The sequence below is a fragment of the Pristis pectinata genome, chromosome 26 (genome assembly GCF_009764475.1).
Source record: "Pristis pectinata isolate sPriPec2 chromosome 26, sPriPec2.1.pri, whole genome shotgun sequence".
Taxonomy (NCBI): Eukaryota; Metazoa; Chordata; class Chondrichthyes; order Rhinopristiformes; family Pristidae; genus Pristis; species Pristis pectinata.
This window is the reverse complement of record NC_067430.1, coordinates 12,488,005-12,510,414: the sequence shown is the minus strand read 5'-3', so window position 1 is coordinate 12,510,414 and position 22,410 is coordinate 12,488,005. Positions and strand designations below refer to the sequence as shown.

Here is a 22,410-nt window from a genome sequence, read left to right as displayed (position 1 = left end):
GGATTTTAAAGAGACTAGATGATAATGTACATCATGATAATCTTTATCATTTAGTCCAAAACAGTCCAGCTAGGGGCATGGACTGTGATCACATTTCAAATCTCTGGCAACCTTAGTTTATCGAGCAAGTGATAGACGTATGGCACATGCCCTACGGAGACAGTGTTCACACAAGGTGCTACCTCATTCACATGTAGATTAGACAGACTTCCTGCAGAAAATTACATTTTGGAATCCAGGGAATGGGTAATTTGAGACAGGATATTTGAGCGTGGTATGTCTTAGTTCCCAAATCTCTCTACCACTGGTGGTTTTCTCATCCCTGATGTCTGTTTCGTTGTAGACTAATTGACAGTGATTGATAGCTGTTGACAGTCAACAAGTCTGCCATTGTTGCGTGGTGCTGCCGCCAGAATGAAACAGAATGAACACAAGAGGCTGCAGAGAGCAGTAGACACAGCCCAGTCCATCACGGGCACAGCCCTGGGCACTGCCTCAAGAATGTGGCATCTATCATCAAGGACCCCCACCATCCGGGTCATGCCCTCTTCTCACTGCTATCATCAGGCAGAAGGTACAGAAACCTGAAGACCCACACCACCAGATTCAGGAACAACCACCTTCCTACAACCATCAGTTTCTTGAACCAACCTGCACAACCCTAACCCTACCTCAGCAACAGAATACTACAGACCACCTCTTGCACTTCTGTGGACTTGTCTCTGTGTTTTGTTTTGCAGTAATGTCCTGTTTTGCACAATCCTTTTTTTTCTTCACTGTTTTGTATCATTTATGTTTGAACATAGAACACTACAGCACAGTACAGGCTCTTCGGCCCACAATGTTGTGCCGACATTTTATCCTGCTCTAAGATCTATCTAACCCTTCCCTCCCAAATGTTAACCCTTCCCTCTCATTTCTCTATCATTCATGTTCTGTGTGTTGTCTGAACCTATGTGCCTGTGATGCTGCTGCAAGCAACCTTTTCACTGCATCTGTTCCTCACGTTGTGCACATGACAATTAATTTGACTTGACTTGACACAACACAACATAGACAAATCGGACTTCTGTCATCTTGTCATTCCTATTTGTAAGTGGCTGATCATGCCACTAACATTAAAATGCTGCAAGAGTAATAAAAGTACATCCCGAGAACTGTCTGGCAAAGTAACAGGAAATTAATCAAGGAAGACTGTGGACTGTAAATTGATGCCAAGGATAATGTAACTCCACAAGCTGTTTCAGCCCTGTTCTCACGGCTTGTGATGTTATCTGAATTAAGCAACAGTCTGTCTGTCCCCTTTAACTTGGTGTGTTGTACTAACTTAGCAGCCATTACAAGCTGACAGTCCTGTTTATAAATCTGTATGTCTTTGGTAATTCATTTGTGAAGCAGCTGAGATCAGGATGTGGGCAGTGGGGTGACAGAGAGGCTCACAGTAGTGGAAGGATGGAAATAGCACACAGATCCAGCTGGTGTGCCCATTTTTTGCACCACCTGATACTCTGATCACTGTGCTGCATTCTTTCTCAGACACTTCAGCCATTTTAGAAGGAGATAATAAATTGGGCAACGTGAAGGTCTATTAGTATCTGCTTAGGTTCATGGTCAGGCTTCAGAAGTGTACAAAGTAAACAATGCTACACTGATGCCAAGTCAGTTAAATGTTACACAAAATATGCTGGCATGTTGGTGAACTTTGACTAAATAAGGTCAGCCTGAGATGAGCTGCTGTCAGGACTGTCTGTTGGCGTCTTTGTTGCAAAGAGTTTTGTTCCAAGCAGCTGTAAGAACGTGTTTGTAGGAGAGCAGCTTTGTACTGCAATGGGATGCACTCTTGAGTTCCTGCTCCTTGAATATCCACCAATCCTTTCCCTTTGCATGAGCACTTTCGATTGTCTCTTGCATCCACTTATTCTGTCCATTTCAGTGACTTTCCAGCAAGTTTTGGGTAAAAAAACGCTCTATCTTACCTTCTTGGTTTTGCCTGGGTCTGTGGAATTTGAACTTTTCAAGATGGTTCATTCAAATCTGCAAATTTCCTTTGAGATCTCTGGAACTACATAGAAACTACAACATGGAAGCAAGTAAAGCCCCACCAATCTGTGACAGTGCTTATCCTCCACAGGAGCTGTCATTCTGATCCTTTGTGCCTGCCCTGTTCTTATAAGGATTTATTAATGTTTTCTATCTATTAAATTTTAAAATGGTGAACATTTTGTCCTTTGGTCAAGTAGAGTACCGGACAGCAGTGATGCCTGCTCTTCAACATGCTCCTGAGACCTGGACTACCTACAGCAGTCATGTCAAGGCACTGGAAAATTCTGCCAGAATTATCTTCAAATTCACTGGAAGCATAAGCAAACCAACATTAGTATCCTCTCCCAGGCCAATATCCACAGCTCTGAGACATGGTTGTATCCAGTCAGCTACACTGGGTGGGCCATGTTATTCTCATGACCCATATTAGACCCCGGAAAAAGACACTTTATTCTGAGATGTGCTGTGGGAGGACATTACCAGGTGGACAGTGAAATAGATTCAAGGATGTGCTCAATGCTTTCTTGAAGAAGTCCAACATCCCCATTGGCTGTTCAGAAGCTACAGGCCTTCAGCCCATTGAAAGATTGAAAGTGAGGAAGGATCTTTTGGGATGGCATTGAGAATCTCAAGGCTATGCATCAGGAACACACAGAAGCCCTATATACTGTAAGTGGCAACACAATGAATCAGCTATCTGTGGATGAATCTGTGGTCCCCATATTGACCTCAATAGCCACCAGAAAACCCACAAGAACCCACCCATCTAACTTGCCTGCATTTAGTCCATATCCCTCTAAACCTTTCCTATCCATGTCCAAGTACCTTTTAAATGTTGTTAATATACCTACCTCAACCACTTCCTCTGGCAGCTCATTCCATATACTGACCACACTCTGGGTAAATATCAAATATTCTGAGTCTTCAATTAAATATTTCAACATAATATTTTAATACTGCATGTTGTCATCAGAAGGACTTGGGTCTCAGATGTAGATGTAGATGTCGATAATAGGGACTAAGTGCCTGGTGACCAATAACACTGGCCAGCAATGCCTTCTGAACAGTGCCTGGTCAATGGAACAGGATTAATCTCTCCTGTGAAACTCTCCATGGTAAATAGGCAGCTGGTAACTCAGATGTTGGGTCAGTGCCTTCAGTTAAATTTCTTTTTTTTCCACCTTATTCCTTTTCTTAAAAAATATCTGAAAATTGGCAAAAATGCACAGCATCTGAAAGGGAACAGGTTGGTTAATAGCGGAGGTAGGGTGTAACACCAGGAATATTCTGTAGAAACATTCTCTTCCAGTTATTGAAGTTTATTCACTGGACAAAATAATTCTAGAATTTGTGGGGTTTTTTTGTTCAGATTTCAGATGCTGAGAATTAGTTTTGCCAGAACCTACCAGTCACCATGGAAACAAGTAACACATGTATGTGGCATGTTGTTCCTTCCACACCCACTAAATTAGCAGGTTCTGGCCATGATTTTCCTATTTGCTTTGTTGGTGAGCAATGTCCCCTGTTGCCAGACCTCAGAAGGTATCCCCGCCTGAGCCTTCACCCTGCAAAGTTTTGTCAGACCTGGTTACTAAGCATGGACCTTTGATCTTGAGACAGGAGTTTGTATCCCACAAAGCAGCAGGGGAATTAAGATTCAGGTAACTAAATAAATCTGGAGAAAATAGCAATGTTCTGTAACAGTAACCACGAAAATCGGGGTTGTCATTAAGAACTGATTTCCTTCTTGGAAAAATACCTCCCATCCTTACCCAGTGAGCCAATGTGGAACTTCAGATTCACCAGTTGACTCCAAGCTGCTTCCTCAACTCAGAGTAATTAGGGATGGACAAAAAATGCCAGCATTGTCAGTAACATCTACATCCCATGAACAGATAAGTTAGAACAAAATAAAATTCCAACCCGGTTGAGTCACTGATTGCTGCTGGGAGAAATGGTTCAAGGACTTTATTTCCATGCTTGTGCTTCATCAAGGCACTTCATAATGGGAAAGCTAACTGACTAGCTGTTATCTGATTAGAATGGAGCCATATTAGGGCTGAGGTAATTTGACAATTTCCTATGCATGAGACCCATTTCCACAGCGGGAGTGATCACTGAAAAGATCACTTCCTCAGCAATACTCAGTGTAAACAAATCAGGAAAAGGGACAAAGGAAAAGGAGGATATGTGCCAAAAGTTCCAGCCAAGGAGAGAGAAAAAAAATGACAAAAAAAGGAATCAAATATGTAGAAAGTACTTGAGGGAATTTCCAAAGGAAAACAAATTAATTTATTTTGCAAACCGTCTGTTTCGAATGTTGCATTGCAAAGTAAATGTTGGTGCTTCGGAGCTCACGGGGTGGGAATGAGTCACACTGAGTGAGACAAAGCCACTCAGATCCTCTGGTCCAGAATTACTAATTGCTAAGGCACATTGGGTGGGACCCGTATCACTGAACCAGCCAAACCCCAGAAGAGTTGCAACTACTGTGCGACTCAACGATTCAGGAACGGTTCTTCCACTCTGCCATCAGATTTCTGAATGGTCCATGAACCAATGAACACTACCTCATTGTGCACTATTTATTTATTTTTGCAATTTATAGTAATTTTATGTACATGCACTGGTACTGCTGCCACAAAACAACACATTTCATGTCATATAAGTCAGTGATAATAAATCTGATTCTAATTCTGATTCTGATTCTGATTCAGGAGTATTGTCCTGCAACATTACAGTGAGCTTCTCTGTCCCCTCTAGGAAAGGATTCCTCCCAGCTACCAGCCATGCTATTTAGTTGATGACTCTATGTCTGGTACCGTGTCCCTTTCCAACTTATTCCACGCCTGTAGCTCAAAGTTGTGGAATTCATTTCCCTCAGAGTTCCAGCCAAAGAACTTTAATCTCTGTGTTTCTCTTCAGAGAACCATTAATTAGACCTTATTCCATTCTACCCTCTCTGAGTGGGAACGCAATAATAGCCAAAAAAATGCAACGGTAGGTGCAACTTGCAAGTTTTTAGAGTTAAAAAAAATAGCAAGATTACTGTTTTAATCTTCAAGCAGATAACACAAGCTATGAAGGTACTTCAAAAGCAAAATACTGTAGATGCTAGAAATCTGAAATAAAACAGAAAATCCTGGGAATACTCAGTAGAAATATTACAAAGTGCTTATCAGTGCTTCAAACAGTTGGTAAGTGGATATACCAAAAATATTATCATTGGGAGTTACAGCAGAAGAGAAACTGAGCAGGGTGATTACTGAACTATTCAGTAGAAAATTCCAGGATGAAGGATTTGACTTAAGATAAAATGGAGAATCTGGGTTGTTCTCTTTAAGACAGGGAAGACTGAGAGAGAATCTGACAGAGGTATTTAAAATCATAAAGGGTCTAAGCAGATTAGATAGAGTGAAACTGTCCCCATTGGTGGAAGGAGATAGAATGAAGAACCCAGAGTCACATGAGGAAATATATTTTTTACACAGCAAGTGGTTAAAGTCTAGAATGGAGTGCTGGGGAGTAGTGGAGGTAAATTCAGCTGTGACGTGTAAAGAGAATTGGATTAATATGCATAAATTGCAGGGCTGCCGAGACTGGGTGTGGGAGTGTGACTAGTGGGGATCCCCTTGCATAGAGCTGGCATGGACTCGAGTAAAAGGGATCTTGCTGTGTTGTGTTCTGTGATTATTGGGGGGGGGGGTGGTCAACAGAGAGAAAGGTAACAGTTCAAGTTGATGCTTCATCAGAAGTGGGAAAAGGTGGGGATCAAACAAGTTTTTCGGAGAAAGTTGGGGAGGGGTAGGGAGACCGAGTGCATTTGGTGCCTTTCTTATTCACTATCCTTTACCTTCCTCTCTCAGCCGGCACCGTCTCCCCTTGTGTCATTTCTCCTGGTCACCGTCCCTTTGTTCTCTCCACTTCTCCTTTCTCTGCGGGCTTTAAGCATGCTTCATTTCTAACTTTTCCCAATTCTGATGACGAGCTGAAACACAAACTTTGCCTCTTTCTCTCTCTGCAAATGCTGCCTGACCTGTTAAATAGTTCCAGAATTTTCTATGTTAAATCACCATAAGTGTGCTTAATATTCACAATTATACTTACATCTTTTATTGTTGTAACTTTGTTTGTGGAAAGCACTTGTATATTTTCCTAAATTTGAAACTTCCATGTACATACATCACTGTGTGCAAACTGCTCTTGTAATCTTGCAGGTTTGACATTGTCCTTCAGATGAGATGTTAAACTGTGGCCCTATCTGACCCCTCAAGAGGACATAAAAGATCCCATGGTGTCTTGGCTAGTACTTACCCCTCAGTCAACATTGCTGAAGCTGGTCATTACCACAGCTTGCTTTTACTCCCACCAGAACTTGGATTGCTTTGTTGGCTGCAAAGAGCTTTGAAATATCCAGGAGTCTTGAGGGGTGCTGTGTAAATGCAAGTCTTCATTTCTTTCACACACTCTTTGTCCTTCATTTATTCCTGACACAACCCTCCCCTCTGACGTCTCCCTATCTGGAGGAAAGTGGGTGGTGGGGAGTCAGGCCATTTGTTCTGAAAATAGTGTCATTAATCGACGGAAGGGATAGCACAGGGAGTATAGGCAAGATAAGCTGAGCATAGTGGCACGATGCCAAAGGTGTAGATCTTAGATGCCAGTTGCTAGTACTCAGATCCTGTATAAAACAAGTCTGCTTTATGAGCCCCACATGGCAGTTTAACCACTGCCTGCAGGCACTGTTTACCCTAGGACTCTCAGCACATCCTGTGACTGACTGTTTCCAGCCTCTTCAACCACACTGCACTTAAACCTGCAACTTCTTTAGCTTCAAGAACGCCTGATCAATTTCAAGTGCATTCCATTCAGCTGAAATTGACTAAGCAGATAATATCAAACGTCATGGAAATAGTTTAAGAAGACTGTTGGATCTGCCCTGAAGAACTGGCTGGGAGTACGTTGCTGACTACAAAGCTGAAATGAACTGAACAAAAGAAGGGTTCCCAATCTTCCAGGATTATCCTGGATTTTTCAGAAGTGGATCATTAGTTTCTAGCAGACTTATGTGGGAGAAAATCCATTAAAAATCTGCTTTGTCTCTTGATTTTGAATCCTTTCATTTATTAGTTTTAAAGCATTGAAGATGTGCTGGCTGGAGGCGGGAGGGTGTGTGATGAAATCTTCACGGGCACATTAAACTTGAATTAAGTCAAAGTCAAAGTTGAGTTTATTGTCAGATGCGCCAGTGCACGTATGCAAAAGTGCAATGAAAAACTTACTTGCAGCAGCATCACAGGCACATAGCACCAGATAAGCAGCACTCACAAGAAAAAAAATATAAATAAACATAAATTATACACAAGTTTTTATAAGAAAGAACACGATTATAACAAAAAAATGTTCATTGCAGTGCAAAGTGATCAAAGTGGTCATAGTGCTGCTATACTAGTTAGTGTAATGTTACCACAGCGCCAGTGACCGGGGTTCAATTCCCACCACTGCCCGTAAGGAGTTTGTACGTTCTCCCCGTGTCTGCGTGGGTTTCCTCCCACATTCCAAAGACGTACAGGTTAGGAGCTGTGGGCATGCTATGTTGGCGCCGGAAACGTGCAGACACTTGCAGGCTGCCCCCAGCACGTTCTTAGTAACGCAAAAAGATGTATTTCACTGTGTGTTTCAATGTACATGTGACTAATAAATAAATATCTTATCTTAACAATACTGAGACTGTGATTAGGGTCATGCAGGTTGGTTCAAGAACCAAATAGTTGAAAGGAAGTAGCTCTCCTTGAACCTGGTGTGGGACTTCAGACTTCTGTACCACTTGCCTCAACGGTAGCTATGAGAATGAGCATATCCAGTTGAGGGTGTATCCCTGGTCTGTACTGAGTTAGCTTGTTCATGTCAAATGTAACAGTGGCTTCAATGTTCGTGTTTGCCAACCCGTTCCCCATGTTAGAAACTGTGTAGATGTCGGGTGAGGGCTGGCTCAGAGCTCACAAAGTGCCTGACGCGTTCACCACTTCTTCTCAAGGGGGAGAGTTGGCTACTGGGCTCACAGAATGATACTGCACCATGAGGCAATGCTTTGAGGCTCTCAGGAAATGAGGAGAGGAGCCGAGGGTGAGTGAAATGAACACATTGTGATGAATTGCAGGGGCCGATCTGTGTGGCATCAGTTGGTGCCACAAACTGAGATCACACCTGTGGCCCTCAAGCCGCAGTTCATTTATGTAAAAGTGCCTGGAATGTATCTTGCATGTGCTTTAGAAATACTCTCAGGAAGTATTTCAGGATACTGTTTGTTTATGGTTAGAAATTATATTTGACGTTGGTGTCATTCCACAGAGGCAGGTCCTTCTTTCAGACAGAACTCTGTGTGATCCTTGAATACAAGGGCAGTGTTATCATTTGTAGGGGAGTGTGAGTCAAAGGCCCTCTATAAACAGAACTGGGCTGCTCCTGAAGGCTTTAGTAGCTGGAGCCAGAGGATGGTTAGCATACACCAAAGGCAGGAGCCTTAGGCCTGCTGAGGTTGGATGCCGGGTCTCATTTTACCCAGGGGGTGAGTTGCAGTCACCTGCCTCACCTCCAGAGGCAGCTCCTGCTCCAGTGACAGACTGTCTCACTGGGTTTGGCTCTTGGGTAAGTTCTGGGAGGGGCAAAGGAGGAAATTGGGAGCCTTCACTCGGGAGCATAGAACCATCGAATCACTGGGAGATACAGCACAGAAACAGGTCCTTCGGCGCACCGTCCATGCCAACCATTAAGCAGCCAGTTACACTAATCCTACATTAATCACATTTTTTATTCTTCCCCATTCTCATCAACCCCCATCTCTCAGATTCTACAACTCACCTACACATCAAAGGTAATTTTATTGTGTGGCTAATTAATCTTCCAACCCGCACTTCTTTGGGATGTGAGAGGTAAACCGGAGCACTCATGGTCACAGGGAGACAGCACCTGAGGTTAGAATCTGAGACAACAGTTCTATGAGCTGCGCTACTGTGCTATCCAGTACTTAAGTACTTGACTCCGCATTGGCAGTTAAAAAAAACAGCTTCAGTGGTCCCATTTACAGTGGCTGGTTAGGCTACATTGGACCAACTAATTCTGAGCTATCCCAGTGCCTGCCTTTCTCAGTGCCTCCCATTTTAAGCAGGGCTCTGTGAACAACTTCATCTCCTCACTAATCACATAATCGCAGCATGGAAAGGTGGCTATTTGGCCACTGTGTTGGAGCCAATGCCTGCTTTGTGCAGCAGCCAAAAGTGCCTGGGAAGACACAAGATGTTGCATAAAATGCAAGCATACATCAATTGTGTAATGATCTGCCCCAGACCCCTGTTTTCCTCCAGCAGACATGTATCTGGATTGATTTTGCCTTTAGGGGTCTTCTTTACATGGGAAGTACATCTTAATTGCTGCTATTGATCATTTCATGGTTAATATTGGCTTATATTAGCCTTGCCACTTTGAAATGTTGGACATCAAATGTGCCTGGTAGTTAATTTACAAAGATCAGCAAACAAGGAAAAGACATTCAACAAATGGACCCAATACATCCACAAAACCAGCATACTGCAGATGGTGGACACCCAACACAAGATCAGAAAACGTTGGAAGTATGCAGCTGATCCATTATGCTTAAGTGGAAGGATCCAATACCCCCTACTACTTTTCAATGGTTCTCTCAAACTAGATCATGTTTAAACTTGGAAAAAATTAGGAGTGGTACTGTTGATCCTTCACTTAAATTTGAGGAAGTTTGGAGTCCATTTATTCAATATTTTCACATGATATAGATCCCCTTATAATAACCTTTCAATTTAGAGGAACGGAGTTGAGGACATAATATTGCTCTGTTTCTATTGAGAAACTTTAGTCCAGTTTTTTTTTTGAATTTTTTTTCTTTAGCTTAGTTTGGTTTGATATATTATTTATAATTTTTCTTATTGTTTTGGGCATTTTTTTTCTTTCTTTTATATTTTATAATAATTCACTAACAGATCGTTGGATCTACAGATTTTTTTATACTTTATGTTTCTTTATGATTATCCATATCATGATTGTTCTCCTGATCTCTTTGTACTACATGTATAAACATTGATATATTAATCTGTATTAATTTGAAACTAATAAAAAGTTTGAAAAAGAAAGGAAGTATGCAGCAAATCAGTCAGTCTCTGCGGACAAGGCAAAGATCTAATTGTTAATGATCCTTCATTAGAACTGAGGAAAAGTCACCAACATGCAAAAGCACATGACGTTGTTTCTCAGTCCCTCCATAGAGCTTACAAAAGCCCGCATTCCTTGGATGACATGTATCCATGCATCCATGAGTACCATTCAGCTGTCTCCCTGTCCTCCACATGTCTCCAACCCGCTCCCCAATCCAGCAGCAGGGGTACAGCAGCATGGTAATTAAATGAACAAATTATTGTTCCAGAGACAAGAGTTCCCCACATGGAAATCAGGGTTCAATTATTTAAATACATCTGTCAACTAAGACGCTGTTGGGTTGTTGTATAACCAATCCAGTTCACCAAATCTGGCTCTAAATCACTAAAACTTTCCACTGGCCATCTCCCCTCCACTCTCGATGGAGGCTCTCAGCCCAAATGGAGACTTGTCCGTTTCTATCCACAGATGCTGCCTGACTCACTGAGTTCCTCCAGATTCCAGTATCTGTAATCTTCCATGTCTCCATTTCACTACATATGCTGTCCTTACCCAGTCCAACCGCAACGTGACTCCTGATTCCAGTATATATTGGGCTTCCCCTTTTCCTATCTTCAGTCCTGAAGAAGGGTCCTGACCCAAAACGTTGACAGTCTGCTTTTCTCCATGGATGCTGCCTGGTCTGCTGAGTTCCTCCAGCATGGTGGTGTTCTCCAATATTGTTGACTCCCAGCTAAGCTAACCTCTGAAATGATCTAACTAGCAATGAGCAATAAATGCTGGCCTTGCCAACAATGTCCACATCCTGTGAGTGATTAAAGACAAGGACCAGTCCCATGTAGAACTTGAGCATCTCAATCTGTACATAAATCTAAAGATCTCTAATCACACTCCCTACTCAATTCCCTTTGAAAGGGATTCATTGTAAGCTGTCCGTAAATAGTTTAAGCATGGCGTCTCAGCTGTGGGGAGAGCACTGAGTATCAACACCTGAAGCTGGCAACAGAAACAAAATTCCACCCACTCGTATTTTTGGCATTCCTGCAGGCACGGCAGCTTGTTGGATTGAACTAAAAGGCAAAGTATTTCACCCAAAGTGTGGTGATTGACGATGAGTGAGTCACAGCTGAGTCCTGTCTGCTCCCAATGCCTGCACACATTCTCATCCCAGTGTGTGACTGAACACCTTGTCAATCCAAGAAGAATCTCAGTAATGTTTATCATGAGGTGATTGAAGACAATTTGTCTCTTTCATCCCTCTGGCTGCTTGGCTAGTTTACCACAAGACACTGATGTGATCGATGGACATACTTCATAAGCTACATTGGTAAGGCAGGGTGTGGCAGGGTGTGGTTAGGTGGTATGGGGTAGAATATATATTTATTTTTTATATGAGTCATCAAATGGCTGGGATGAAACATTCATTCTCTCACTACTTCTGTCAAAATGCAGAGTGTGACATGGTGATGGATCTTATCCATCACCTCAACTGATCAGGAGAGAGGTGGATCAAGCCAGATTAGATGAGCAGAATTTAAGATTGTCAAATTAGAGCCAATAGCTTTGGATGATAGGCATCTTTGTACACATTTTCAATGGGAAAAGCGAGAGACTGACACTCTCTCAGTGCAAGCAGACAATGAAGAATTTCATCCCATTGATAGGGGCCCAGATAAGATCCAAGTTCAAAGGTGAAGCATCTGTTCTAGGTCACTGCCACATTCATAGATTGGTTTATTTTGTCTTTTAATTTATATATATTTTTGCTATAAAATTTATAGCTGGTGCAGAAGAGAGGCAGTGGAGAAAGGTACAAGAACCAGCCTGGGAGCATGTGAGACACCAGGTAAACAGAGGCTGTTTTTGCCATGTTTAATCTGTGGGATGGTCAACTATCCACAGAGGCAAAGTCCCAGGATAAAGAGGGCTGCATTGAGCAGGAAAGGAAAAGAACCCACAGGGTCTAAAAGTGTAAAAATGGAATGATGTTTACATCATGCTTGTGGCTTGGATTTTTTTCCTTTCAACCAATTAAAATCATAAAACAACATCCTCAAAGGTCCACCTGGAAAATTGTTGTTTCTTTCACCAACAAAACCCTGCACCAGCAATAAATGTTCACCATGCAGATGTTATATTTTCTTTCATTTTACTTTTGGAATGCCAACCATGGCTTTCAGTCATCTCTTAGTGGAATGCATTCGTCAGTGGTGCGAGGCTGGTGAAAATATCCAGAAAAAGAATGGATGGAAATGAAGCAAAAAAAAGGTTTGCAAAGGATTACACGATAGAAAATGAAGATATAATCGAGGTAAAACGCAAACTAGTCTGTAATTATTATTATGGACTGATTCAGTTGTGTTTTATAGAGATCAGAGGTTGATACATCTCTTGGCTGAAGTATTCCTTAATAACCAAATATGCACAATCTTGCCGAACACTAACAAACACCAGAAAAAAACACCCCCGATTTTTCCACATATAAAAATGGAAAGATTCACACAGTATTTATATATCCTGGCTGATTGCCATTTTGATCCACAAGCACCCATTTGCCCCTATTTTAATATGCAGTATATTGTTTAGAAGTGATCACCAAGGAGATTTTCAACTGTGCCATTGGGTGAAAGCTCAAGTTCCATTAGCAAAATAACACACGGAACCAGAAGTAGGACCATCAGCCCCTTCAGCCTGCTCTGTTTCTCAGTATGACCATGGTTGGTCCTGACCCATCCACAGAGACCTCGACTTTACAAACCCATCGACCTCAGCGACTGAGGATCCACAGCCCCCCAGAGTACAGAATTCCAATGACTTACAGCCACCTAAGTGAAGGAACTTCTCATCAGTTATAAATGGTCAACCCCTTATCCCGAGGCCATGCCCCCTAGTTCTACACTCTCTGACTTGAGGAACCACGTACTCACTATTTTCCAAAATTTCTTTTATCTTTCAATGACCTCTCATTCTTCTACATTCCACTGAGTAGATGCCGATTTTACTCAAGCTCTACTCTTAGGATAAAACCAGGAATCAATCTAATGAATCTATTCTCCACTACCTCCAAAGTACATTCCACCACACATTAGATTTGACTTTCCAACAGTACTTGTGGAGTGATCTCACCAAAGCGTTGTACAATTGAAGCAGGAGTTCCTCCTACTTGCATTCAGACTCCCTTATGCCATTTGCTTGATTTGCAGCCATACCTTCATCCAACCAACATTTATTAAGCAACTAAAATAAAATTCTGTTTGCCTCTTCCATCAAATTTAATATCCTCACATGTTTCTTCCTTCATGGTCACTCACATGATCTGACTCTGGCCCTTTTCAGATTCTTTGCATCTTCCTCATAGTTTGCTTTTCCAGTTCTCTTTGGATATTCTGCAGACTTTGAGAAATTATTCTCCATTTAAGTGGAGAGGATTTCCACTTCATTTCCCAGATTCTGTGCGACAGACATGGCAAGGTCCTACACTAGCACTTTGATGCAACTTATAGGTCAAAGTAACTTTGTTGATGGAAACACAAGAAACCAGCAAACAGCGCACAGACCCAGAAGCATTATCAATCCACTTCTGGAAAGGTTTTAGCTGAATGAAGTGTTAAGCCATTTCTTTTTCTATCTAGAACTCTGGTTAGGCCACATTTAGAGTATTGCGTGCAATTCTAGTCACCTCACTATAGGAAGGATGTCGAGGCTTTAGAGAGGGTGCAGAGGAGGTTTACTGGGATGCTGCCTGGATTAGAAGGCATGTGCTATCAGGAGAGGCTGGACAAACTTGGGCTCTTTTCTCTGGAGCGGCGGAGGCTGAGGGGTGATCTGTTGGAAGTGTATAAAATTATGAGGGGCATAGATAGGGTGGACAAGCAATATCTTTTCCCCATTATTGAGCAATCCAATTGAGGGCATGCACTTAAGGTGAGAGGGGGAAGGTTCAGAGCAGACGTGAGGGGTACGTTTTTTACTGAGAGAGTGGTGGATGCCTGGAATGCTTTGCCTGTTAGGGTGGTGGAGGCAAATTCATTGGGATCTTTTAAGAGGGGCTTGGATGGGCACATGAATGAGAGGAAGATAGAGGGATACGGGCATTCTGTAGGTAGGAGGGATTAGCTATGTCAGCACAACGTTGTGGGCTGAAGGGCTCTACTGTTCTATGTTCTTTTCCTTTAATGTTTCACATAAATGTGCAAATTACAAATGTGGAGCACAAATACATGAGGAACCTTAAGAAGGTTATCTTGAACAAAAGTAAAAAATTCCACAAGTGTTCCCTTTCTGAACAGAGTCCAGTGACCTTGGATGGAAAGTGCTAACATCTACATGAGGTGTGTTCAGCCCGTTGGTCTGCCATCTTCCGTCACCACCTTTATCCTTAAATAACAGAAGGAGTGCACTGGAAAACTGAAGCTCCAATACTCTCTGTCATCAGGGTAGCAGGAACATCATGGGACTTCTCAAAGCATTTCGGGATTGGTTAAAAATTTTCAAACATTTGTGTTATAAAGGCAAATGCAGAAGCCAGTCTGCAAGAGATAAATGAGGTGAAGGACCATGAATCCATTTGTGATGCTTTTAATTGACGTTTCATTGAAGTTTTCTCCTTAAACAGTGTTATGGGATTTTTTACGTCCATCAATCAGAGAACATCAGCATGACCAGCAATATGCCAATCCTTCAATACAGCTTGAGGGCTCATCCCAGGTTCCATGCTCGCATCCTGAAGTGTAGCTTGAACCCACAATGATCTGACCAACTCAACCTGGCCTGGAGATTAGCCCATGCACATTGCTTGGACTATTAAGGCTCCAATACAGTGAACAGAAAATGTGAGCACATCTAGCCACCCGCTATGATAAGAGGAGTCCTTTGCTGATTCCTAAAGCCCATGTGAGGGACTTAAGACCATTTGAGATGCTCTCCTGTAAGACTGATTCACACTGTGGCAGCCAGTGCACCAAAGGTTTGAGTGACAGCTGGATGTGGAGCTGGGTGTAGGATTGCCTTGCAGACTCCATATTAAAGAACTCAATTGCCATCCTCGTTCCCTGGACATTCCCCATCCCCTCTTCTCTCCTTCTCCTCCCTATTCCAACCTGACCCCACGATTCCCAACCTGCGCCCACCCAGACAATCCCTGGCACTGATGCTTGAAAGCCCCAACACTCACCCCAGTGATCACTAACCCATGCCTGTACCAATCCCAGAGTCTGTCATCCTTAGCTCATGCCCCCACTGGTAACACGTTCATCTATGCTTTAGAGTCCTGGTCCGTGGCCCATCCCACTTCCCGAACCTTGCCCAGAGTCATACAGCCATGCCACTGCCTGACCAGGCTCCATTCATTTAGCTGAGGGCTCAAATCTGGACTCCTCTATATCAATGAGCTCTCAGGCTTCAGGCATATCAGAATGAGGGGCAAGGCCCAATATCTCACCATGTATTTGATGTAGGGACATGAATCATGTCCTATTGCCCACCCAAAATGGCTGCAATCCAAATTCCATTCTATTCCTTCTAGTTCTCTCTGAACTTTAAATGGGTGAAGGAGAAGATATTTATACCAAAGGAAATAAAGCAAATCTCTAAAATATTCACAATCATCCATCCTTGTGCCCACATTTAGCCCTGGCCTGCACCTACCAGACATACTTCCCAACCCTGTGCTCCCCCTTAGCAATGAAATCCCCATTTCCCTCTCTTCCCTCCTCTGCAGAAGGTGATGCTGTGCATTTCCACACTGAGGTGCTCACATCACAGTGGCCATTCAAGTGTGACTGTTCCTCAGCATCCACATACATGGACCTTCCAATAGAAATGTGTTGGAACCCTGGACAGAGACACTGAGGGCAAATGAGAGCAAGCTGTGATCAATAACAGGACGTCACAGACACCCAACTGACCCTGAGACTTGGCTGCTTCACGTGGCTCCATCCCAAATGATGAGTGCATTTTCAGTTTGCATCTAAGCTATCGAGACATGAAAGTAACATTTGCTATTTGAATTATTCATTGCTGCATGAACATTGATATCAGTCTTTTGACACTTTGTTTAATATTAGCATTCTTAAATGATTTTATTTACATGTTTAAGTGTCACTTCAGAAGAGAAGGTTTGTCAAAAACTGGACAGATGTGAGCCAAACTGCCACAATGTGTACTGGAGTCATTTCAAAGTTGTGATTCATATTGCAATTTTTAACTTTGGTGACTTTTCACTGAGAAAGTTTCTTCTATCCCTCACTGTCTACTGTCTAAACTCTGCAAAATTCACCATCAGAAACATGATGAGAAGTCTCCCACTCACTTTAAGACGTTTTTTCAACAAAGCCCTTCAGTCTTCATTAGCCCGATGTTCCTTCACCTTTTCCCTCCTATTTGGTTGTAAGTGAAACATGAAGTCAAGACTCCAAGAGCAGAAAATGGGAACTTCTTTGTCCGAGAGAATGGAACTATTCATAATTTTAACTCCCCTCCAAAGAAACAGTTCTGTAAAAGCCTGCAAAATTCCTTTTTATCATGAAACACATTTTAAAAATATTTCTGTGTTTGACATTACGGTATTTTCCACATTAATTGCATCAGAATCTGTCACAAAACCTATCCTCAATCAAAAAGTAGATTTTCTTACCTGTCTGGGCAGAAATGCAGAGGAAAGCAGCCAGCATTAGGAGAACCAAGGGTCTGAATCCCATTTTGTACATGTTCTTTTTCTTTCAGTGAGAAAGAACTGCTTTTTCAGCTTCAGAACAAAAATGCACCAAACTCCTGGGATTTTTGAAAGGCAAAATTGCAGTGCAGCTTTTCAAACCAGACCTTGATCAACTTTGTTAACAGTCTGTGTAAAACCGAGAGTGGTTCTGGCTTCCCCCAGACTCTTATATATTTGCATTGGAAATTTTGCAGTATGAAGCTCAGTGACGCCTTGGAGTGAAGTGGACTGGGCGTGGATAATCAGAGGTGGGGGGGGGGTGGGGTGGGAGTTGGAATGATCTCAGACTGAGGATAAGCTTGAGACTCATTCAGTCTGTACCCACTTTAAACAGCTTGGGCTGGTGCCAGCAATCAAGATCTTTCATCTAAAAGGAATCCAGTTCTTTGTGATATATTTAGTTAGGAGTTTAATGGGGAATGGCTGAGAAATTAAGGCCTATGTAATTTGTTGATGGAGAAAGAACAGCTTGATGCTTGTAATAAAAAAGTTGATCATAATTCTTTTAATACACAAAAATATTCCACAGCAAATCACAAATTAAACAAACATTTGCTTCTTTTTTTCATTTCTCCTTCCAATTATCTTGCCTGAAAGTCTCAAATCAGGTACTGGACATTTTCCCAGGCAAATTATTCGACTGTGGGAGCTGCACGGACAAGCATAATTCCTGACCTCAAAGAATATTCACATTCTGGGCAATTTCTTAATGTCGTCCATGCACCAGTTTGCAAGGAAGTAAATAGACAGAAACCTGCAATCTGCTCCAGAGCTAAGCCATTTGGGAAATCTTGACGGCTGGCAAGATACTCGGACCCGTTTTACACCCAGAGTTGAGTGTCCAATAGGTCAGAAACAGGCTGATTTTCCTGCTCCTGCAATCCAGTAGCCAGACCACAGAGAAGGTCCAATGGCTTTCCGCATGGAACAGTTACAAGCTAACTGAGTCACTGGGCAGTGAACAGAATGTCCTATTCTGGTGATGATGCACTGAACCCCTTTGAGGATCAGAAGAGTACTGGACCGCCACCACCTTGTCCTGATGGTCTGGCTCACTTGCTCTTGACTCATGGAGCTGTGGAAATTTATTCCAAAATTTGAACACAATCCCTGGGCTGATTCTACTGGGCCATCCTGAGAAGGTGGGTTGCCTTATCAGAACTCCTGTACTATAGATGAGACATTAGACCAAGGCAATTTAGGTGGATGCTAGGAATTGTTCACAATGATTTCACAATGATTTACAGGGATGGAAGGAAAAGAGATAAAATGAACAGCTGATGAGACAGTGTGTGAATTAGAGCAATGAAAGATTGAGCACAAAAATGGGTTTTGAGGAGAGTTTTTTTTTGAAGAAAAGATTTAGGGATGATGCTTCCAGAGCTTAGCTCCAAATAGCTGAAAGACTCCACTGCTGGTACGGGGTTAGTGAGAAGTTGAAGGTGTGTTAAAGGCTTGTGTTTAAAGAAACATTTTTCTGGGCTGTCCAGACAACATTTCTCACTCATTCAATCATCAAATTAGTTACGCATTCATTGCAGTTTGTGAATCTTGATATGCACAGGATGCGGCTGTGGGTATTAAAATTCGGGCAGCACAGTGGCATACCTGGCAAAGCTGCTGCCTCGCAATTCCAGCAACCCAAGTTCAATCCTGACCTCCAGTACTGTCTGCATGGAGTTTGCACGTTCTCTCTGCGACTCCGTGGGTTTCCTCTGGGTGCTCTGACTTCCTTCATCAGAAAGAAGTGTGTGTTGTTCAGTTAATTGGCGGCTGCAAATTGCCCTTGGTGTCATAATAGGTCACAGGAAAAGTAGTGGGGGAATGGGATTGTTCTGTGAGCTGGCATAGGCTTGATGAGCTGAATGTGGGATGAAACCAGAACATCCAGAGGAAACCCATGGGGTCACAAAGAGAACGTGAAAACTTGTTCCTTCCATAGCAAAATAACTTTGTGAATATCAGATGGTTGAAATCAGCTCTGGAAGATGTGCTAATATTTTGTTGGCAGTTTACGGGATTTTTTGAGTAACCTGAGTAACAATGTAGCAGATAACTTCTGTGTATACATTTAAGAACTGTGCCTACCATATAATATGATTTTGGTTGCATTGTTGTATCAGCACCTGCTGTTAGTTGAGCATTGTTTACCATCAACAGAAACTGTTAGAAGTGCCTTCCTGCTTATGTGACTTGCTAGACATCAATATAATGAAGAAACTCTGGATGTTGCATTGGCAACAAGGAGGGGATATTGCCACCGAGGGAGATACAAAGCAGTAACCAACTGTGAGGGCAAAGAGAACAGGGATCGCTGGACAGAATGGCATTGGTGGAAGCTGATGGACATGGCAGATATATTGGTGCCTGAAAGAAGTGAAAGAGGTTGCAGCCTCTTCTTATGTATGTGGAATGAGTGGAGATGTTCCTTAGGTTAAATGTCATTGTTAAAGTCCCAGGAGAGAATAGAACTATGTTGCCACACATGAAAAGAGGGAGGTGATACCATGATAGGGGCAGGACCAGAGACAGATAAAATGCTACTGAGTTTATTAGCCCCACATACCATAATGAGGTGTCCAATATGGATGTTTGAAGGACCACTTTAATCATCATCACCATTGTCATCATCATTGTCATTATCATCATCATCAACATCATTGTCATTATCATCAACATCATTTTCATCACCATCATTGTCATTACCATCATCAGCAGCATCAATGTCATTATCATTATTGTCGTCACCATCATTGTCATCATCAACGCCGTGGTCATAGCCATCATCAGCAACAACAACAGTATAATCACCAACAACTTGCTTTGCATCATCCTTTATCACAAAGCAAAACAACCCAAGCCACTTCACTGCAGCGCATTCCAACAATTAGAACATAGGTAGAACAGCACAGCACAGGAATGGGCCCTTTGGCCCACGATGTTGTGCCAAACTAATTAAGCTAATGAAATCTAATTAAACTAACCCCTCCTGCCTGCACATGGTCCATATCCCTCCATTCTCGACATATTCACATGCCTATCTAAGAGCCTCTTAAATGCCTTTGTCATATCTACCTCCACCACCACCCCGGCAGCACATTCCAGGCACCCACCACTCTCAGTGTAAAAAACATGCCCTGCACATCTCCTTTGAACTTTTCCCCTCTCACCATAAATACATGCCCTCTAGTATTAGACATTTCAACCCTGGGAAAAAGATATCGGCTGCCTACTCTATTAATTTTATAAACTTCTATCAAGTCTCCATCAGCCGCTGCCATTCAGAAAAAAATTGGACATGAAGTCAAAGTAGAAAATAATTAGCTTGAATAAAAGCTTGGCCAAGAAGATAAATTGTAAAGTGATGAAGAAGAAACAATTTAGCAAAGGAATTCCTGGAGTCAAGGTACTGAGGTTGTGTGAAAGGAAAGTGGGGGCAAAGAGCCAAGTGTTTGGCGGGAGCCTGATTGCAGAGTTGTGCGAAGCTGCAGAGACTTGGACACATAAGGCTGGGTCCAATGGATGAGGACAGGAAGATCCCAGGTTCAACAGCAGGCACTGATAAAGCACCTGTGACATGTTGGGATTGAAAACAAGGATGAAGATCTTGTCAGGGATTTCACAATGATTTACAGTGATGGAAGGAAAAGAGATAAAATAAACAGCTGATGAGACTGTGTGAAGTAGAGGAATGAAAGACTGAGCACAAAAATAGGTTTTGAGGAGAGTTTTTTTGAGGAAGAGATTTAGAGATGCTGCTTCCAGAGCTTAGCTCCAAATAGCTGAAAGACTCCACTGCTGGTACGGGGTTAGTGGGAAGTTGAGGGTGTGTTAAAGGCTTGTGTTTGGTTCATTATGATTGAAACCCGAGGCCGTCCCAGTATTGAGCAAACAGGGATCGAGAAACAATATCAACTGGGGTTCCAAGCCCTGAATGGCGCATGCTTACATAATGAAGACAACTTTGGGTTCAGCTTAAAAAGTTGCTTATATCGAGATACAAACATACAAATGGCCAATGGACATGGCACCAGATGACATCTGGAGCTGTAGGTTTATACTCCAGTAAAAGCCAAGAATCCTGTCTGTCCCTTTCCAGCAGGTCATAAACTAGTTTGTGATTTAAAAAGACCAAAAACTACATCAATCATACCTTTTTTCTGGTTTTTAATCCTTTTTATATCACTTAACTAGTTTATAATCTGTCCTATAGAAGCTCCTGGCTGTACTTCTGTAAGTATGGAGGACTAAGGGAGATCTGAATGAGATGTTTAAATTGATAAAGGAGTTGATAAGATGAATCGAGAGACACTACATCTGATGACAAGGCAGAGCAGAATGAAGAAGCATGAGATTAGATTCACCCTTTCAGCAGTGATATCTTCACACTAAAGAGAACTGTACAACCTCCCCCATAAAAGCTGTTGAGAAGGGGATCAACCAAATCTGTCAAGATTGAGATTGATAGATATTTACAAAGTGTAAACATTTATGAAATTGAAATACAAATCAGCCATGTTCCGGTTGGTTGGCAGAACAGTTTTCAGGGGCTGAATTGTTCAGTTCCTATGTAATATAGCTCATTGAAACCCATCTTTCTGAACTGCTCATTTAGTATTGCAACTGCCTATCAATTCTCTTCCTTCTTTTATTCTAACTCTCCCGGTCTATTAATTACTTAACATAATTAAAGGCTGTGGAACACAACCACAGGATTAGGGAGGGAGTTTAATTGTGGACTTGAAGCTGGTGTTTGGAGATCAAGGGATTTATCTGAAATTCTGGTTACATTGAATCATCGAGATTCCTTCAGTCCTGTGAATGCTGTTACTCTGTTGAAGTTCAGTATTAAGTACTGTGACTGCTGATGTAGAAGCCTGTCACATTCAGTGCCCATTGGACCCACCTCTCTCTGTAGGGTGTGCACTGTGCCAGCAAGACAGCCTGCAGTAATCACGATCCTTTAAACACAGACAGAACCAAGAATTCCACTTTAAGCTCTGGCTCCTTTATTGATTCCCTGACATAACTCGCTGCGTAGCACCTGCTCTTGAATCAGATGATTGTGAATCAAATCCCAATGTGGGGACCTTAGCACAACATTTAGTGAAGGACTGAAATTTGTGGTGGACACCACTTCTCACCATACCAGCTCACAAAGGACCTTCTTAGCAATCCTGACAGTGGTAGACTATCCCTTCTCATGCTTAACTTTTCTGCAGGCTGCAATGCAGCGGACCACTCCATCCTCCTCCACAGCCTCTCCTTTGTTGCCTGTTTAGGTTGCACCACTCTTGCTGGACTCCATTTGTATTTCTGAATCATAGTCAAAGACACAGCTCTCCCCAATCCTGGAATCCCCAAGGACCTCTCCTAGACTCCGAGCTGTTTTTCACTTACATGCAGCCCCTCAGCTTTATCATTCATTACAGAACATTACTTCCACAGCACATGGATGACACTCA

General features: G+C 42.4%; 1 protein-coding gene across 1 annotated transcript in view; it reads right to left on the bottom strand.

The window, feature by feature from the left end:
* LOC127583459 (podoplanin-like) overlaps positions 1-17,137 on the bottom strand; it is a 28,363-nt gene extending 11,226 nt beyond the window's left edge. The window contains exon 1 of the mRNA XM_052039483.1: positions 16,865-17,137. Coding sequence (XP_051895443.1) covers positions 16,865-16,937 — 73 coding nt within the window. The 5' untranslated portion in view covers positions 16,938-17,137. The remainder of the gene's footprint in view (positions 1-16,864) is intronic.
* Between the last annotated feature and the right edge of the window lie 5,273 nt (positions 17,138-22,410).